Genomic DNA, 19,950 nt, shown 5'->3' with positions numbered 1-19,950 from the left:
AGTGTTAGACCTTTGTAGGAGCAAATGGAGGAATTGTGGGTTGCGTGTGTTTATATGAAGAAAATGGAGCTATGCTATTGGTGGGAATATTGTGGCAAGAAAACAAGAAAACAAGAATAAATAAGTTTAACTATAAGAGCTGGTTGATACCTTGGGGACAAAGGGTGCTGATTTGAAAGATAAATTTTTGTTCTAGAGGTCTGCTGCTTTCTGAACTGCCTAGATGTAGGGAAAGGCTGCAAACTGCAGTGCACTGCTTAGAATGATTGGGGAGATTTAAGTGTCTTGCCACTGGTTTAGATGTGTCCTTTACATTTCTTTCTATGTTGTGAAGTTATTCTTGGAATTGGTCACCTGGTCATCTTCCTGTTTCACCAATGTACAACTTTTTTCCATAAGTTATGCAATATATGGCATTGGTAGCAGTGCATGTGAAGTGATCAATGATCTTAATGAATCTCTTGGGTTCTGACATTTTCTCTACATTATAAATGGAGGGACAAGTTTTGCATTGTGAGTGAGTGCATCTGAAAGTTCCACACTTTTTTTTAGATACTTACCCCCTTAACTCATGTATCAAAAGTTTGCAAAGATTGGTAGTGTAGTCAATGCAGTCTTGATCTGTGAATTTATTATTGAGATCTGTAAACCTTTGAGTTTTATTTTATTGTCTGTTCAAAAATCTTAAGTGTACCATAAATTAGGAAATAACACAAAACCCCAATATTCAAGACAAATTTGTTAGTTTAAAGAAACAAGATTCAAAGAGTGTCAATGTGCAATTTAAGAATTTTCCTACAATTACTGTAGGTTGACTGATCCTTGATCTATCCCTGCAGTGGGATAGAGAAATGTCATTCTAGAAGTAAGAAATATGTCATGGTAAACATTATATTTAAGGATTATGCAGAATATTTATTTGCCACTTCTTTTGCATCAGTACCTTTGCTGGTGCCTTCAATAAGAGTGTGGACTGACCAACACTCTTGTAGCATAATTGTTGGAGTGCATGTTTAATCATTTACTTTCCCTTAATAAGCTATCTTACATCATTCTTCTAATTAATTTACTAATCTAAACTGGTGTTTTGTTTTTGTTCTAAGGCATCAACAGTCTAACTCTTTCAGTTCTTGGTTACAACTGAACAGTTCATCCAATCTTTGTCACTAAGTCTGATATTCTTAAGCTTAATTGGAATTCCCAAGTCTGGAATTTTGCCTCTACTAGGTTTCTATTAAGCCTTTTAACTTTTTTAAAGTCTGGTAAACCTTTTTGCCTCTGCAGGGTTCTGGCCCAAAGGTCACAACTCAAGGAGGCACTATAGAGGCCACCACTTGTAGGGAGAAGTAAGAAATGACACATGAGTTGGAAGAAAAAATCTCAATTTGCTTTTAATGCGGCTTGCAATGTATCTGCAAAATACATGGGTGGTTTATGGTCAAGTCATGGAAGTCATCTTACCCAAAGTCGTGTTGCCCAGAATATGGGCCATGTCACCTGAGATAAAAATCAAGTTGCCAGATTTTTTTTATCATTTGTAAAAACATCAAAATGGCATTATTTTAGAAGCTGCTGAGGGTACCAACTGAACAAAACACCCTCTTGGTGTATATACCTATGTGACCAATCCTTCAGTGGTGAAATGTCACTGTAAATGCAACCTGATTCAAATTTTCAGCGGATTTATATAACCAATGTAAACAATGTTTATTTAATTCAACCTACAATCTGAAAGAGTACTACAAAAGCATCAGAACTGTCCTTGTAATCACAAATATCTTAATTTGTTTCATTAACTAAACAAATCAATACAATACATGTAGTGATGCAAAGCAAAGCAAGTGAAACAAATTAATCACATTCTTCTAAACAAAGAAAAACGTGAACTTTTCTTCAGCAAATGCAAAAGAAACAGAAAATAATTCACCAAGCCCACAATATGCAGAATGCAAAAGGATACCAAACATATAAAACAAAGAAAGCACACAACATAAGAATAATTAACATAAACTACTAAACAAACAATGCAAGGCTACACTTTTTTGTCATAGAAACAATGCTCCACTTTAAAATTAAAAAAGGAAAAATTTAGAGTTGTCAGTCAAACATATTTCAATTCTGACTATATGCATGATCAATTTCTGTGTAGTCAAAGTCTTCATGGTGTTGTTAGAAACTGACACTACTTGAATGGAAAAGTTTCTTGAGTTTATGAAATGAGGCAAGTACATACCAAACAAACAAGGCCTCATTCTGTCATTAAAAACGAACTCTGCTTTTTGCTTTCTTTGTGTGACTTGACTTTTTATTTCTGGTGACATGAATCAGGTTTTGGACAACATGACTTGAGGTGAGATGACTTCTGGTTGACTTGAACAGTTACTGGGTGTGTTGTAAATCCTTGAGTGCCACATTTGTTGACATCAAATCAATCACCTGATGACTTAAACTTCATGGCTTGTGTTTTGCATCACATTGTAAACAATCAAAACAATTAACAAGAACTCAATTTTTTCCAGCCAATGATGCTTTGTATAACTCAATTTAGTAACACACTCATCATGTCATAGAGGGAAACCCAAGTGAAGGCCACTGCAGTCTCTTGTTTTTTCCTTGGCCTTCTTTCATCAGATATAAGTCTCTATTTAGGACACTTGCTTGTTTCCGACTTACACATTAGTTAGGAATTTTTTTGGCATCTTTCACAAGTAAGACTAAGTGAAGACTTTTTAGTAGCAATACGGTTCACTGCTGCCAAATACAGAGGTTACTGCTGGAAAGAAGGATTCTGAAGTTATTTACATTCTTTTCAAAGCACACGATTATTCTTGTCAGCTAAATTTTTAAAGTGTTTCAAGAACAGATGAACCTAGGCACCAGTGTTGACGTAAGATAACTGAATAAAATCAATAAGCCCATGACTTTAACTGTTTCCACAGCTCATACTTCATATACTATAAAACATAGGTATGTGTAGAATGCAAAAGTTTTTTTTCTTGGCTGGGTGAGTTGAGATGGGATACTTTACATTCCTGATGTTTTCATTTTTGTAACAGAAAAAGAGCATGACCTTAAGAATTAAAATATCACATTACTTCACCTTAAGGAAAAGGAGAAAAAACCAAATTTATTTGTACTCACATAGGTATTTTGTGGTCTGTTGTCTCCACTGTCTTAATACTTCTAAGTGAAAATAAAATGCACCAGTGCCACACTTGCTGTTTTCTCCATTGCAGCTGTTGTTTGGTCTTGTCACACAATGCCATCTATTCCCCATTGGGGAGAGAGCATGATGCATGACAAGGCTAAGTAAGGGTTGCAAAAGGGACTATGCTTATTGTTCCTCTAACAGAGAGAAAATCAAAATTAATCACCTCCAAAATATAATTCCATGCACTTTTACAATTGAAAGTGAATTGAAACTGTTGTATCTCCAATATACCCTAACCAAATATATATTGCAATCTCGAATAGTTGTAGATACAATGCACAGGAAAAAAGGATAATATTTTAAAGAGGGTTCCTTGATTGGTTGTCACCTAACTGGAATTTGCCCTCTGTGTGTGAAATTTGTGATAAAATGCAGGTTGTTTACAAGGAATCAACATGCAATTGGGTTAAGTCCAAGGTAGCTAAAAGCAAATTTTATTTGTAGAAAAATTTCAAACACAGGAGAATTAAATGGAAAATTCACTATCAGTAGCTTTTAGTTTCATGTGAATCTTTTTCAGTGGGGTTGGACAATGTAGTTAGAATTCATGATAAAATGCAGGTTGTTTTCAATGAAATGACATGGAGGGAAGGCTAATGTGGCAAAATGAAATTTTATCAGTGGAATACAATTTAAGCAAGAGGAAAATTGGCTAATGTTCATGTAGCACATTGATTGGGTATATTCTGATTGGACTTTGGACGTTTCATGGTATGTGATGGAATGTAAGTTGTTAAGCATGTGTGTTGTGAGTAAAGGAGTGAAAAAGACACCTTTTAACATAGAAATGATACAAAAAGTGAAATGTAAACCTAGCTTTCACATCCTGATAAATCTCAACCTTGGTTGATGAGGTTCTCATAAAGGCCACAAATGAGCCCAAAATTTCTTGTTAATATCATTCTTTGTGTACAGCCCCTATTGCAAGATATCCAAATGCTGTGATATGATTGGTGCGAGATACATACCCTTATGCAGCAATCTGATCAGTGTAAGATAAATACCCTAATGTGACTATCTGATTGGTGTAAGCAACATACCACTCTACACACTAACAAAGTTTTTTTTGTTTTTTTTTTGGTAAAAAGAAAAATACAATAGTATTTGGTTTAACCTTAACCCAATTTTTTTTTTTTTTTTATCCAATGATTCTTCATATAAATTCTATAAAGAAGTTTTCGGATAAAACTTTAAATGATACAAAAGGTCAGGGGCAGTTTTTGTGACAATTATAACTATTATTAATAATAATCAGTGAAACAAAAGCCATCTGCAAATGAAAATCTTCTATGTCCAAAGACGAGTGATTTGGGCAACTGTAGAGAACAACCCCAGTTGGGCAATTATGCAGAGGGTTTGCTTTCTATTCATTCTCTAGGAAGAAATGTTGGCAATGGAAGAATCTTTAGAGTTTTTGAAGAAGGAAGTGGCAGTAGTTGAGCAGGAGGAGACCAAAATGAAGAGCAAGGAGGTTGATATTAAGCATGAAGTGGAAAAATATGAGTCAGTTTTAAAAGAGAACCAACAGAAAGTTAAACACTGGCAGAAGGAGGTATTGTTATCTTATCTAGGTTTCTAAATTTAATAGATGTTTGTACACACTCACATATACACAAAAGCAGGAATTCATAGACATCCTTGGATAAATTAGTCTCTTATTTTGATCTGCAGGTGATTTTGTTGCTGTTGTCTTTTTTCAGTTGAGTAGGTTGACACTTGTATCAGCGAGTGTCATTGCTGAAGCTGAGGCAGATGAGGGTCTTCCAACTCTATCACGTGGTGAACTTGAAGGGATTGATAAGGAAACTGTTATGGTAGAGTAAAACACATTTTGCAAACATGTATTTTATGTATCTTTTCCTATCTTTTTCCCATCAGCTGTCTATCCCACATTCAACTTTTCGTCAATCTATTTGGGCCTTTTTGGAACATCTTTGAATAGTGTCTTGCCATTGATTTATTTTTGATGTATATATTTATTTACTTGTTTATCTAATTATCTATTGATTTATTCTTCCAGTATGAGATCACTGTTTTGGAGGAGAAATTGAAACAAATGAAGCCCAACATAGCAGCCATTGCAGAGTATCACAAAAAGGTATTTTAAGGAAAGTTATTTGGTAAACTTTCATTTATTAATGCAAAGGTTTTAAAGTTTACATTCATTGTTCATTTAAAATCCTCTGGGTATGCTGGGTCCCACATTCATTTGTAATTGATGTGCAATTTTTCAAAGAGTGTTCGCAAGAAACTTGTAAGATACATGTGCAAACTCAGCCATGCTATTATTACAGATGACTGCAACCTCTGAGATAATAACATACTAATGAGCCTGCGAAGCACAAACTTTTCATGAAAACTCTACAGTGAAGTGATCTTTTATTTTGGATTTGTGCATGTACAATATTTCTCCTACAGGAAGAAGCATACCTGGATCGAGTTAAGGATCTTGATGAGGTGACGGTACAACGTGACCATAAAAGGAAAGAACATGATGCTATGCGTAAACAGCGCCTTGATGAGTTCATGGCTGGATTTTCTGTCATTACTACCAAGCTGAAAGAAATGTATCAGGTTAGATAATTATCTACATGTTTGACTTTCAGTGCTTTCAACAAGACTCAGTAGTGAATTGGTGGGTATAATTTGCCATGTTCAAGTCTAATTTTCAGAACAAAAAAATAGATTATATAACAAAGAAAATAATAGTTAATTGAGTATTGAAGTATTCATTTTATTTATTTTTTAAATTCCATGGTCTTTTATTATTAGATTCATTCTTTCACTGGCAGTTTTCTTTACCTGATTTTTTTGCGTGTTCTACATAAATTCATTATGCGCAAAGTACACATCGTCAGATATTTAAAATAATATTCGAGCAACTCTATGCTGAACTAAGATCATCAAATATTTTTGGACAAACAAAACAATAGTTCCTTTAAGCTGCTAGTTAGAAAACAAGCTTGAAAATCAAAATTGTCAAAATAGCATACTTGTCAATAACACACATAAACCAAATTTGGAATGGTTTTGCAAAGATGTTTTAAAAGTTTGCATCAAAAATACTAACCCAAGGCTTAAATACAAAGAGAGGAACAAAAACAGCCAATGAACACCTAGCATCTAACCTTTGATTAACAATTAAAAGCTGCATTTGTGGTTACTGGTTAGCCAGAACATGAGTAAGTGACTTTACACTTTTTTCGTAGGGCAAGCAGCAGCAATTGTTTACAACTGATATGAAACACGAGCCTTGGGAAAAGTTAGAATTTATTGGCTAATTGATTTAACTCTATAATCTTATGTAAACATTCGCAGCTGAGTGTATCAATACTTCTACAGACAAGAATAATCCTGGGGTTTTTCCAATGAATAAAACTTGCAGAATTCACCGCTGCATATCTTTTTATTTTACTCAGTAACTTGCAATCACAAGAAAGTGCACTCTGTCTTTTGAGGCAGGAGACTGAGAAGTTTGTTTCCAATTGCAAGCAGAAGGAAAATCTGTTAACAAAGATCATGGCTTTACATAGTAAATCAAAAAGTGATGTACGAATGAAAAACAATAGGATCTGGCTTGGCCAGGCAACAAAAGGCTTGGATGGTCGCATCAAAATTTGATAACATATGGTAACCGGTCATTTCGCACAAGAGACTTTGCGCACAAGTCTTTTAGCACAAGTTTTGGACCGTTCGCACAATTCTTACTGGTCATTTCGCACAATAATCATAATTGAGAAACATCAATATAAAAGGTATACTGATTGATACTGATAAGTCATTTCACCTTCACATGATCCAACGGCGAGAACGTAGACATTTATTTACGTAATAACTTCAACTAGATCAAAATGCTCGTGAACACGATTACTATTCTTTCTTGAAGAAAGGAAAGGTACAAGTCTCTCTCTCCATGAAAATGGAAAGAACTCCCTATTCGAACGACTACTTCTATAACGTTTTCTTTGTTGAACGAAAAACCTTTTAGTTTTGACAGTATCATCCAATATAAAGTTAACATGCAAACATGACGACCCACGCTAAGGACACCGTGTTGATTTCGAAAGTAATTGTCACCAGTCTTCCCTCCTTGTTCGGTCGCCTTCAAATAGTATGTTTTATCGATCTGTAAGAGTTTCAAATAAAGTTATTGAAAACTTGCTTCTCATATCTTCGTTGTATAATGAAAATTAGGCATACTGGTAATACAGAAAAAAAAAAAAAGTTCAACGTTGATAACTCGATATTCAGAGAGTGATTCACATCGAATGTCGGCACGTGCAAGTGTTGTGGTTTGACAACTTGAACGTGTAAGTGTAGGTAGTAAATAGTGATCTTGTAGAAAGACAAGTTCGATCTGTAATCATTTTAAAGATCGAGAAGTTTAATACATCTATCAAGTTGTAACCTTTCAAATTATTCTAATAACAATTACCTAAGCGATGGAGAGTTCAGTATCGATCGTTAAGCGTCATAGCGACCGTGATGTAAACAAATGATTTCACGAAAGTTTCAAGAATTCAAAATAATTCAAAGATTGTACGCTAGCCGTTCGATAAGTAATCATACAAGCTTAAGATCAAAACAAATAAAGAAATTTAGAAGTACTATAGCTTAAATGAATGCAGGAAAGGGCTAAATTTCTATGAGTCTTGACCGAGTAGCGAGTTAAAATTTCTAACATGGCCGTGAACTTGAATTTTATATATTTACACAGAAATTTTGTAAATAGGTCTTTTCTCTTTTTAAATAAAAGTGAAACAGTTTGCAGGTTTTTACTTTGACTTCAGAGGAGGGAGGATTGGTGACAATTACTTTCGAAATCAACAGGGCGTTCTTAGCGTTGGGTCGTCATGTTCGTTTGTTTGTAGTGGATGATGTACTGTCAAAACTAAAAGGTTTTTCGTTTAACAAAGGAAAAGTAAAAGAAGTAATCGTTCGAATAGGGAGTTCTTTACATTTTCATAGAGAGAAAGATTTGTTCCTTTCTTCAAGTAAGAATAATGATCGTGTTCACAAGCGTTTCGATCTAGTTGAAGTTATTACGTAAATAAATGTCTATGTTCTCGCCGTTGGATCTTTGTGAAGGTGAGATGTCTTATCAGTATCAATTAGTATACCTTTTATATTGATGTTTCTCACTTATAATTGTTGTGCGAAATGACCACTAAGAATTGTGCGAACGTTCCAAAATTTGTGCTAAAAGACTTGTGCGAAAAGTCTTTTGTGCGAAATGTCCTGTATTCTAACATATACATATGGAAATTTGATACACACAGGATACTGTCTTGTATTGGTTTTGTAGACCGCCTGTTGAAAGTGTTTAGTGATATGCAATGTTGGTTAGTTAACATCATTCTGGATCTTTTTATGACTGTTTGGAAGCTTTCAAGCAAACTCAGAAAGTGAGACCTGTAACATCTTGAGATCTTCAAGGGTTTTTATGTTATAAACAAGTTTTGATGAAGGGTTAACACTCAAAACATCAGCTTTAACACCCTTAATGGTTGTCAATTTAAATTATCAATTCAGTTGATAATACCAAATTACCATGTTGACTCTCTCACCAGTGCAGCACCACAGTTTGTCTAGAAAGTTACCCCCTTTATCCATTTGAAGCTAGTTAAATCTGAATGGAAATAATGGGCTACCAAGAGAGAAATTGTTTTCCATATTATTCTTTAGCAGTTGCTTTAACAAGGTAGCCATCTACCGTCTTATTGAAACCACTGACTTTGTTTTACTACAATTGGCCTATCAGTGAAGTGAATGTTGAATGGAACAGCAGCAACTAAAATTTGTAATAATGTTTAGGTCTAAGGATTAACTTATCTCTGTTTCATGACAGTGCTAACTACAATTCCTACATGCTTACTGTTTGTTTGCTTTTTTCAGTTATTTTGTTTGTTCGTTTGTTATCTGATGGGGAAAAGGGAAACTGAAAATCTTTTAGGAGTGATAAAAGCTTTAGGAGTGATACAAACTAAATGCATTCAGTAAAATGGTTACATCAACTTTGAATGACTGTTATTGAGGGTTTTGTTTGGACTGAAGACCTTGCCTATAGTTGTTGATTTCTTTACTAGATGATTACTCTTGGTGGTGATGCTGAATTGGAGTTGGTTGACAGCCTTGATCCCTTCTCTGAAGGAATTGTATTCAGGTACATGGTCATGTAAATATAATACTGTATTACTTTATTTCATTTCTATAGTGTTATGTCCAATTGCATTGCCTGAGATAGGTATCTCATCAAAAAGGCTTCCTTATAAATTGAAGGAGTGTGGTGCAAATGGAGGTTATTTGCAAGTGTCTTAAATTCTGTCAAAAAAAGGGAATGATTAACAGGTGTTATTAAACTGTGAATAAGCAGACCATGGAACCATTATTTTTTTGTTCAAAAAATAATGATAAAGTAAAACAAAAAGTAAAAATACCTGAACACTGTTTGTGAAATTTAGTTTCCAGGTATAAAGAAGATAACTTTCAAAGAGTAATGTGTTTTCTTTTTTTTTTTTTTTTTTTATCTGCCTTGATATCCCACCACAGTTAAAGTTGGACATCAAGGACAATTGCAACATGTGTCTCTTTAAAAGTAATCTCCTTTCTACCCACAAAGGAACTTTCAAATAGTATCAGGGTACTTTTTGTTTTTATGACTACTGCTTACTATTGGAGGCAAAGCCATTATGTTGTCCTGTTGAGTGAGTGAGTGAGTGTAACAAGAGAATACAAGCAACCTCTTCACCCACAACAAAGTCTGCAAAGTTTTGCCCAATATTCATTTTTCTTGGCTTTTGCTTGTTTTAGAACATCTTTGGTTGTTCAACACTTGGTGGCAATCTCTTGGAATTGCTTTTAATTTTGCTCAGAATTAGCATGTGATCACAATGTTTCCTGGGACCACTCATTGTTTTGTTTCCAAGGACAACAGAAAATGTAAACATCTTACAATCATTTCAAAATGGCATGTAAAAAAACACTTTACCTTGTAAAGGTGTGATTGGCACATCATGAAAACTTAGAGAAAAAATATTTTGTTTGAAGAGAAAGCATTTCACCATTTGAATCAGCAAATTATGCTCAGTGGATCCGAAGTTATAATTACAAAAGATGATAAAGATCTCAAAATAATTTCACTGTAGTGTCTCCTCCAAGTAATTGAACAGAAGACTTTTGCTTGCAGAAATATCTAAAAGTTCTAATCGGCACATCATGAAAACTTTGAAGAAAAATGTTATTCACTCAAAGATGGAGAATTTTACCATTTCTATCAGCAAATAATAGCCAAAAGATCTAGTAAATTTGGAATGAGTAAGGTCCAAAATAAGATACCTTGAGGTTTTACAGGGTTACATTACTCAATGGAATTTTGGGAGGCTGGAATGGCAGAATATACTATTTTTGTCATTATTATCATTATTATTATCATTATTATTATTATTATTATTATTATTATTATTACTATTATTATCAATATGATTATTTGTTACTATATAATCATTGGTTGTGTGTCAATTATTTATTATATTCTTGAATAATCTTTCTCTTGTGGAACAGGGTACTCATAAATATGTAGGATGCAGCAGGTTTTTTGTTTTGCATCTGAGACAAATCTTCTGCAACACTACCTTCCAGCTAATTGTGTAACCTTATGTTTCCCACTCCTTACCCAGGCAGTTACCAATTTTCAGTGACTTACTTGCTCCTCTGTGAATCTCCACTGACAAAGGGCCTGGCAAAAGTTATCTTATTCACTGGAAACATTAATTTGCTTTGAGAGTTCTAACAGAGATTGCACAAAATGTCATTTGTCAAGGTTGTTTGAGGAACATGTTGTAGAAATAATGGTGTTATTTTCTAGTGTGAGGCCACCAAAGAAGAGCTGGAAGAATATCTCTAATCTGTCTGGTGGAGAGAAGACTCTGAGTTCACTGGCTCTGGTATGAGCACATATTTGGTTCTAGGAATTAGTATATTTTGTAATGATTCTTAAAATTGAAGCTGCAGTGGAACTGCCCTATCTGGCCCTTTTTGATGGACCATGTGCAAAGTTATTGCATTTTCAGTTGGAGAACAGCAGAGTTGGAATCCAAATTGAAATCTTTAAGCAACCACCTATCACAGATTACTGCAACCACATCTGTTGTTAACCACCCTTAAACACCCACTTTACTTTATGCTACTACTCATGTAGGCCGTGGGTTTGAAAGGAACTTTATTTAATATAGAATTATGTTTGCTTGTTACTAGTCACTCAGGACCTATTCATATTTCCTGACACTGAAGAGAATGTGCTTCCTTTGCTTTGACTTCTGCAAATGGTTAGACATTCTTTTCTGCTCAGATGAAGATGATAAACCATAAGCCCTGTCCTTTGTGTACTGGTCAGCAGGGGATGTCAAAGCACTCATGCACTTCTTGCAAGAGTTGGGAACATAGTTCCTGGTGTTCTACTCTGGCCTTGATTCCCAAATTGAGGGCACTTGAATGGTTTCCATTTAAAGCATTGTAAACTACTCAATGTAGTTTTGAATACTAGTAGGATAATGAAAACTAATGTACTGTGCTGTTCACTGCTGGGAAATTTTTAATTAGAACCCGAGATAACAGTTGTCTGAGGTTGAAAAGTTGAGACCCCACCCAAGCTTGTTTTGTCATGATTGCTCACTCACCTACAGAAGTTTAAAGTGCTTGTATGGAAATATGGGACGGAAATTGATATTTTCTTTTTCTTGTGGGCTTTTTAGGTATTTGCTCTTCATCATTACAAGCCAACACCCCTTTATGTGATGGATGAAATTGATGCAGCCCTTGACTTCAGAAATGTTTCAATTGTTGCAAATTATATCAAGGTCAGTAAAGTAAATTAATTCCAGTGCATTTAGTTTTAGCAGTATTTCAGGATTGCAATCTCTGAAACTTTTCTAAATTTACACCATCTTGGTTTGTGAATACTCTATATTGTATTAAGAAAATTTCAAACCTCTTACAGTTATATTAAATTCCCCCTGATTTTTTTTCCACACAAGCATTTAACTACATATTTTAGACTTTCTAGTCATACCCTATATTCCCACTTCACCCAAACCATTACAAAATCTTTTCCCCCAAACCATATCACAAGGTTTTCTGCTATGTTTTGAAACAGTATCAGATGATCTTGAAGACTGTTTCAGAACTTCGCTAAATGGTAGGCTACAACAACTGTACCAAACTTCTTGTACTCAAGCAGTGTCACACATCATATCTGCATAATTGTGGTGCTGACCATTTTTAATACTCATGGTTAGAAATTATTGACCCCTGCACCACCCCTATCATGAATTATTGACTGATTTGTATTTATTGTCTTTGCTCTTTGTTTTAGGAGAGGACAAAAAATGCTCAGTTTATAATAATCAGCCTGCGAAACAATATGTTTGAGTTGGCTGATCGTTTAATTGGTATATTTAAAACTGATAATTGTACAAAGAGTGTCGCAATCAATCCACAACTAATGGCATCTGAAGCCTGATATTGCTACTGCATGATGGTATGTTCATACAGCTGCATCAATTCAGGACAAATGGGATGAAGCAAGTTAGAAAGTGGTTGATCCTAGGTATCTGGGAAGTATGTCCAAATCAAGCTATGAATGTAGTGACTAGGGCAATAAGTGTAAAAGTTTCAGTAGGTAAGTTGTTTTTTTCACAGCTTTCTGAATTTGTATTAGTGAAAGGTTGGTGTGTGTATAGCTGTAATAGAAGTAGTTACAAACATATGTTAATAGAAATAAACTACACATAATAACCAAACATCCAAGGTTACAGAGAAGTATTTTAAATCACTAGAGATAAGAAATTCAAAACTACCATTTAGTAGTGCACTTTGGAAAGCCAAATGCAGGGGCACACATGCAGTTAATGTAAGCATGCCCATTCAATCTTTGTTTCTAGTATTGAGAGTTTACATACAACCTACCAATGCCTTTGTTTTAAGTTCTAAGTTAGTGTTGATAATTGCTGTTATTAATGATCCACTAGTTTATTGAACAGTAACATTAAAAGAACACAGTCTACAAAGAGATTGCATCATTTATTAATAGGTAAGCCATTTACATGATGGCTTCATTATGCACAGTCAACAGAGTTCAGCACACATCCCTTCACTTTGATTATGGGGAAAAAAAACCGTTACACATTTCTTTATATGTATTAAAGTCCCTTATTTACACTCAACAACCATCAGGTCCACTGAAGTACAACTGCACTGTTAATTCAAATATTTGAATAAAGGAGCCTGTTTTGTATCACCTGCCTCATAAATAAATTAATCTGATGGAAACTACCATCCAACCTGGAACAACAGCAATTATTCAAAGTATTGTCTACTGGAAAGTAATCTTTGCAAAAGTTAGTTTGAGCCAAACTAAAAGTTAATTGGAACCAAACCCCAGTATATGCATTAAGTCCTCTTCCACTCAAACCTGTCTAGTAAATGACTACAGTTAAGGTCATTTTTTTCTTTTCATCTTAGACTCAATGAGAATAAGAAATGATAAAATGTCTTTAGAGAACCAATTGAAATAAATCTACAGGAAAATAAACTGTAAAACTATATTGCAACATAGATAAATGGTTTATTTCATGTGCAAGCTGTATTTTTTGTAATACCTACTAATTTTATCACAGCTTATAGTAATAATGAGATTCAAGGCTGTTATAAGATTCAACTTTAATTCAAGGCTGTTCTGGTATGCTCCTAAAAATTATATCACTGACAATAATAATAAAAGTAAACTCATCACCACTACTAATATTGTCAGCTAAATACTCCATTACAGTGTAAATACTGTCATGTCTTTAAAACTGCCATTGTTATAAGACCTGCAAATTATATAGAAATGCTGTCATTTAACTGGTTTTGACTCATTTCAAGTAGAAAGTTGCACTTACCAGTGCATACTCTTCCTAAGAACATTGACAAAAATCCCTGCGGAAATTTGAACACCCCCAGTGCATGTCATTCTTCCCCCAACAAACAGTTCAACTTATCTTCAACAATCTTCAGTGACATTCTGGTAGACTCCCCACCAACTGACCAATGAAGCAACCCACCAAAATGTTTCCTTACTTTATTAAAATTTAATACTGTGTTAGGAAGAGGCACTCTAATCAAGGCATTCCAGCTAAAATTAATGAAAAAAACAAAAAAAACAGCTATGCCTACCTAGGATAAAAGAAGCCAATAACTTTTGATTGACTGACAGCAGAAGGTAGCGTGGTACTGATCCTGTATACTTGTCACTGTCCAGTGGTAATACCAGAGCAATAATACAGACCACAGCCATAATTATTACCCACAAACTGGGACCCTGCTGACCCACCAACCCTGTTATTAAAGCAAAGAAACTCAATTTTAAATTACCCTTGATGCTTTCACTTGATACACTTGTGGCTTTCACGAACTGCAATTCCTCTCACTTGAACAGTAGCATTCTGAGTTTCAATTTTATTAAAGGGGTAATGACTATTGTTAATATTACCTGAGTCTGCAAAATGCTCCACAGTTACACCACTGCTCTCTGTTTTCTGTGACCTCGAGGATCTTGTGGTTGATTTCTCCCGAGGCATCTGAGGCCAACCAAGTATTAGACATAAGTAATAAATCATACAAGTGAATATAGATATGTAAGCACTCAGACTGCTGGGGAATGGCTTTGTACTGTGCTTCAGTCACCTCATGCAAGTTGATTACTAAACTGAAAGAGTAAATTCAAAATGGCTTGAAATATGACAAAAATACAGTTGCTCTTGCCTGATGAATGAGTATTGGGACTTTTCAGATGTTTCTTGAAGATCCTCTTATTTACCTCCCCAGTAATTTGCAGGTTGTAACCTCCCATAAATTTGTCAGGAGATTGCAAGGAGAAGACTTTTCTGCTTAGTTAAAAGGCCATGACATCACAAAAGAAAAATTATATTACACATGGTTGATTGTGGTTTAAGTGAAAGATTGAAGCTTTTAGGAGGAGGAATACAAGGGCTCATGGGAGGAGTACAAAAAGACTTGGAGAAACAAAGCAAGCTGCCCACTGGCTCTTGAGATGTTCATGACTCTAGAATACTTATACCCACAAACCAGCTGATTTATTAAAAGTCACTGACAGTAGCTGACTGAACCTTGTTAGAAGAAATCACATATTTTTTGGCACCAGGACAAAATGCACATAATCAGTAACCAGACCAAAATTGAACCATTAAACCCTCTTCATTACTGCTAATTTTTCACTTTAGAGGATTTAAAGATGTACTGCTATCTCATTGGTGGCTAAAATGAATTAAATGCATCATGATGTTACCACAAGGCCTACTTGATGGGAAGATCTGACTTTAAATGATTTCTACTGCAGCCTGAAGGTGTCATTATAAATGAAAGAAAAAAATTGGATATTGGCTTTGGGTTATGGATCCAAAGTAATAACTATAGTTTCAAAATAAAAGCTACAGATCTGACCTCATAACTACTGATCAAAGTTATTACAACAGCTCTCAAGTTACAGATTCTAATTATGGATCTTTTGTGACTTTGAATCCCTAGTATAACTTTAGATCTATAGTTATAGCTTTCTATCCCTACTTTTTACTTTTTCATTCTTCACTCCATAGTTATAAGTTTGGATCCAAAGTAACTGTTGTAACTTTGGACTCATAGTTAGAACTCCAAAACCAATATCAGCTATTTTCATAATTTAGAATGACTCCTGCAGGCTACTGTAGATTTCAGCCAAATTAGCTTAGCATATTTGCTGGTTTATTTGTAATAAGTATTACCAGTGGTACTCTAGACTTGAGGGTATGGTTGGCTAGAAATAATAATAGTAATAATAATAATAATAATAATAATAATAATGACTTTATTGGATAACACAATTACTGGTAGAACCAATAGTTCTCATTGTGGTCCTCATGAGATTTACAGTAGTTATCATGGTTTTGCATATAAGGACACTGACAGTCTAGAGGGATTAAGAAATTTATCCTTTAGGAGAACATTTGTTGGTGTGCCATCAATACCTGTTGATGTTCCGTCCTGCTTGGCTGAAGGACAGCCATGATTTCTTTTTGACCAATGACTTTCTGTAGCCCATACTCAAAGACCTGAAGTCGAAATTTGTCTTGCTGTGTTTTGGCAGGTTGAACATCACTGTGACGGATTACTCTAAAATTCAATAAAAATAAAAACCTTGAATCACTTTAACTGAGAGTGAGCACAGTAATCAATAATAAAATCCTAAATATATAAATACAAAGGAAATTTAAAACAAACTTATATTACTATACTTAAATTATTTTAAGTTTTATTTTGCTAACATCAAAATTTCTGTATTCCCTGCAATTTTCTTTACTGGTAACTGGCTATCAGCAAAACAACAACTAGGAGAAGTCATGATATAAGTTCTATTTCTCATCTTTGACCTAATATACTTAACTTCATTTTTCAAAAGAGAATATTTGAGAAAGAGGAACTTCAGGCTTCAATTTATATCCTATTGCCCATATGCCATTCTTAATATCAACTGGTCGAAAAATTAAACAATTAACAAGAATGAAGAAATGTGGACAGAAAAAAAGGCAAAACTACTGAAATCACTACAGGAAAACATAATATTTGGTACATGTACACTTGGTTAATGCAGTCATCATCACAAAAACCAAAAAAAAAAAAGCCAGAAGAAATACAAAAAAATTCATAGTCATGATAATTAGTATAAAACTACTTAAATGATTGTAACAACAGAATTACAAAATTTTGTAAATTATTAGAAAAAAGACTAGGCTGAGTGAATGACAGAGCAACATATAGAGATGCACTGTGCAAGCTTTACAACCATCAACAACAGGAAGTTGCTTCTTGGATCATTACTAAAAGTATATATGATGTTGAAAGACCCTTAAACCCCTTCTTCCCAATGATAGCCATTATCCTCAACCAGCCAAATTTTCCCAGGTTTTTGAAGTGATAGCTGTGGAGAGGTTAAATTGTAACACCAATACCACTTGTGTTGTTTTTCATTTGTTATTAATCCACTGTAATTTAGTATTATCAACTGAGCTGATGACATAAATTGGCCACTGTAGGAGTTAAAAAGCTGACATTTAGAAGGTTAGCCCTTCGTCAGAGTGATTGAGGAAGGGTTAACACTTGAAATATCAGCCTTTCAACTCTTTACAATGGCCAATTTTCTTTATCAATTCAGTTGATAACACCAAATTACCCTGTTATAGTCTTCTACCAACACAGCACCACAGTTTATCTAGAAACTTACCCCCTTTATTAATTCACTGGTTTGCTTAAGTAAACAATTTATAGAACAGTTACACAAATTCTGTTTCCAAATTTAATCATGCATTTTCAAGTTAATTAAGATTGTAGACAGAAAATGACTTTCATTTGACTACTGAGTTGCTCTTGACTCAAAGGAATGGATATAATCAGTAACAGAAAAGGTCTACATTATCGAGGAATTGCCAGAGTCCATGACAAACCAACATCATCGTCCAGCAAGGTTCATATATGAGGAAGTACTTTTTACTTTTTACTTTGACTTTTTCAGTTGGGGGTCACCTATACCTTCAATAGGATTGTACTGGAGGACATAAAGGTTAATACAGGATTGTTACATACATATCAATGCAGCATCTAGGTTTGATCACGCCATCAGAATCAACCACCATATATCTCTTTGGAGCGGTGCAAAACACTTGGAACAAAACAAACACAACAGGTAAATGAAGATATAATTCAAACACACGTTGACGGTGAGCTTTAACATTATTAAATGACCAGACCTCCCTTAAACAAACTGCAACTCAAAACTACTATTCAGTCTTCCGTTACATTCACTATTACATACCTTTAAACCGTAAAGTGAACTCGTAGGGATTGTAAACCGTGAGCACTTGCTTGTGTGTAGACTGCTCGTCAGCATAAAAAGTCAGCGATTGTGGAAAAACAAATACTGGCAAGCTTCCATCTGTGAAATGAGAGGGTTGTAATGACCTCATAAAAGTAAAGGCTATTCCCTTCGCTCTGGTCTGGTTTTCAGCATAAAAGATCTAGCACAGAAAAACACCTGAATAAGTCTAAGCATTACAAAATATTTGTTCCTGATCATAAGCTGTAAGAAAATGACTGATAACGACTCTAATGATATCAAAATGTAGATGCAAGTTTCTCCTGAATTAAGATGTGTCTGTCGGTAGTGGTGCATTGCTGCGATTTCTAAAATTTTCGCTCAAGATTTAGATACACAATTATCCCTTACTTGATGAGGTAGAGAACGCTCGATGCGATAAACTGAGTTTTCCTTTTTTCTGTTTACCTTGCAGATTACCAGCTCCCCCACAGCATTATGGGTAATTGTATTTTTTTTTGTTGTGTATTCGTCACAAAATATCATTGTCAGTCGCTGCATCACGAGCACACGCCACCAGCAAACTCGCCACGGAGAACAATCGAAATTTCAAATGTCGTTCGTTATATCAACAGATGCCGAGTAGTGTCAGGGTGTTTTGTTAAGAGATTCATAAGAAGAAACGCGATTTAACCCTTATTGAATAAAAGAAACAATGTCTGCGTTTGTTCGATAGGGCTATATGTATGATGCTAAAGGGAGTAAGTAACATGACTAAAGCTTTAATAGTTTCGCTGAGCGAGTAAATATCACTTATATGCATGAGATCAGGTTCAAAACTGATATAATGCACCTCCACCGCCGGTAGAAAACCCTTTTAGGTTTGAGGCCGAGTGACATCATTTATTCGATTCATAACTAATACGATTAGTAACCTTTGATCTCCTTTATCGAACTTCATCCGCCCTTCTGATAGTCTGCTGACTAAAGTTTACTTACCTTAGTTTTCTCGAATGATTTGGTGGGACCTAGGACGCTTGATTCCTCCCCCGCCTCTCACCCCCTTCCCCCCTTTACAAAACTATCTCCATGTACAAACTAAGATAAACAAAAAAAGATTGTACAACTTCCAAGGTATACACGGGTATGTAGCCCACGAGGGATAGGGTCTTTCACTCCAAACATATTGCCTATTTTAAAAGATGAAAAAACCAACTTAATATCGATGTTGTTACAATAACTCTTAACAAATTGGCGAACCCTTTTTTGCGTGACAATAGAAAAAGTGCCAATGTGAGGTAATTTAAATAAAAGTTAGTGGCAGTGTCTGAAACGGAGACCGGGGGATTGCACTAATTACAGGTGAGCGTGAGGTACCGATTGACAACCTTTTCAACCAGATGCACTGGAAAAAGATTGTTTTTAGGGATTTCGGTGAGTTTTTTTATGTCTTCGTGGAGACCCAACTATGTGTTGTTGACCTTGTAGGCTCTATCAACAAGAGTGCGAATGAGACCCAGTTCGTAGGGTTAAGGTATAAAGCTAAAACAATCAGTCAACAGGCCCGTGAAGGTTTTCTTAAGGTTAACACTTGTGACAGTAAAATGGGTGTCGTTGTTGATTAAAACATTCAGAACTGAAGATGTCAGAGGAACTGTTGAAACATGTTTTTAAAAAGTGTCGTTCATTTTCTTAAATATATCTGTATATTAAATGTGTACGTAATCCCTGCTATTTCGGCGAAACCTCTCGCCATATACCCAAACGCTCACGAGAGCTCTTGGTAGGTGATAGGACCTGTCACATTTTCAGACATCTACATAATTCTCCACAATGTCGC

The 19,950-nt window shown here is 34.9% G+C and overlaps 2 protein-coding genes and 1 long non-coding RNA gene across 3 annotated transcripts in view; 1 reads left to right on the top strand and 2 right to left on the bottom strand.

Annotated features, from left to right (window-relative positions):
* The window catches only part of LOC113672387 (structural maintenance of chromosomes protein 4), a 47,753-nt gene extending 34,478 nt beyond the window's left edge, over positions 1-13,275 (top strand). Inside the window, exons 30-37 of the mRNA XM_027188671.2 lie at positions 4,590-4,763; positions 4,912-5,025; positions 5,232-5,309; positions 5,630-5,785; positions 9,298-9,374; positions 11,076-11,154; positions 11,962-12,066; positions 12,582-13,275. Of these exons, the coding sequence (XP_027044472.2) occupies positions 4,590-4,763; positions 4,912-5,025; positions 5,232-5,309; positions 5,630-5,785; positions 9,298-9,374; positions 11,076-11,154; positions 11,962-12,066; positions 12,582-12,728 (930 nt within the window). The 3' untranslated portion in view covers positions 12,729-13,275. The remainder of the gene's footprint in view (positions 1-4,589; positions 4,764-4,911; positions 5,026-5,231; positions 5,310-5,629; positions 5,786-9,297; positions 9,375-11,075; positions 11,155-11,961; positions 12,067-12,581) is intronic.
* On the bottom strand, positions 486-4,997 carry LOC149044078 (uncharacterized). The gene is made up of 3 exons (XR_016187404.1): positions 4,818-4,997; positions 3,142-3,345; positions 486-621 (listed from the first exon to the last, which is right to left on the bottom strand). It is a non-coding gene; the product is annotated as an uncharacterized LOC149044078 (long non-coding RNA).
* Positions 13,270-18,630, bottom strand: LOC113672386 (motile sperm domain-containing protein 1). The gene is made up of 7 exons (XM_027188670.2): positions 18,522-18,630; positions 18,111-18,312; positions 17,882-17,957; positions 16,270-16,414; positions 14,739-14,826; positions 14,423-14,584; positions 13,270-14,079 (listed from the first exon to the last, which is right to left on the bottom strand). Exons 2-7 carry the CDS (start codon positions 18,259-18,261, stop codon positions 14,048-14,050), a joined length of 654 nt encoding a protein of 217 aa, XP_027044471.2. The 5' UTR covers positions 18,262-18,312; positions 18,522-18,630; the 3' UTR covers positions 13,270-14,047.
* Positions 18,631-19,950: the final 1,320 nt, after the last annotated feature.

The sequence above is a fragment of the Pocillopora damicornis genome, chromosome 6 (assembly GCF_964200805.1).
Source record: "Pocillopora damicornis chromosome 6, jaPocDami1.2, whole genome shotgun sequence".
Lineage (NCBI taxonomy): Eukaryota > Metazoa > Cnidaria > Anthozoa > Scleractinia > Pocilloporidae > Pocillopora > Pocillopora damicornis.
Note: the sequence above shows the minus strand (reverse complement) of the source record. Positions and strands in the feature narration are given on the sequence as shown.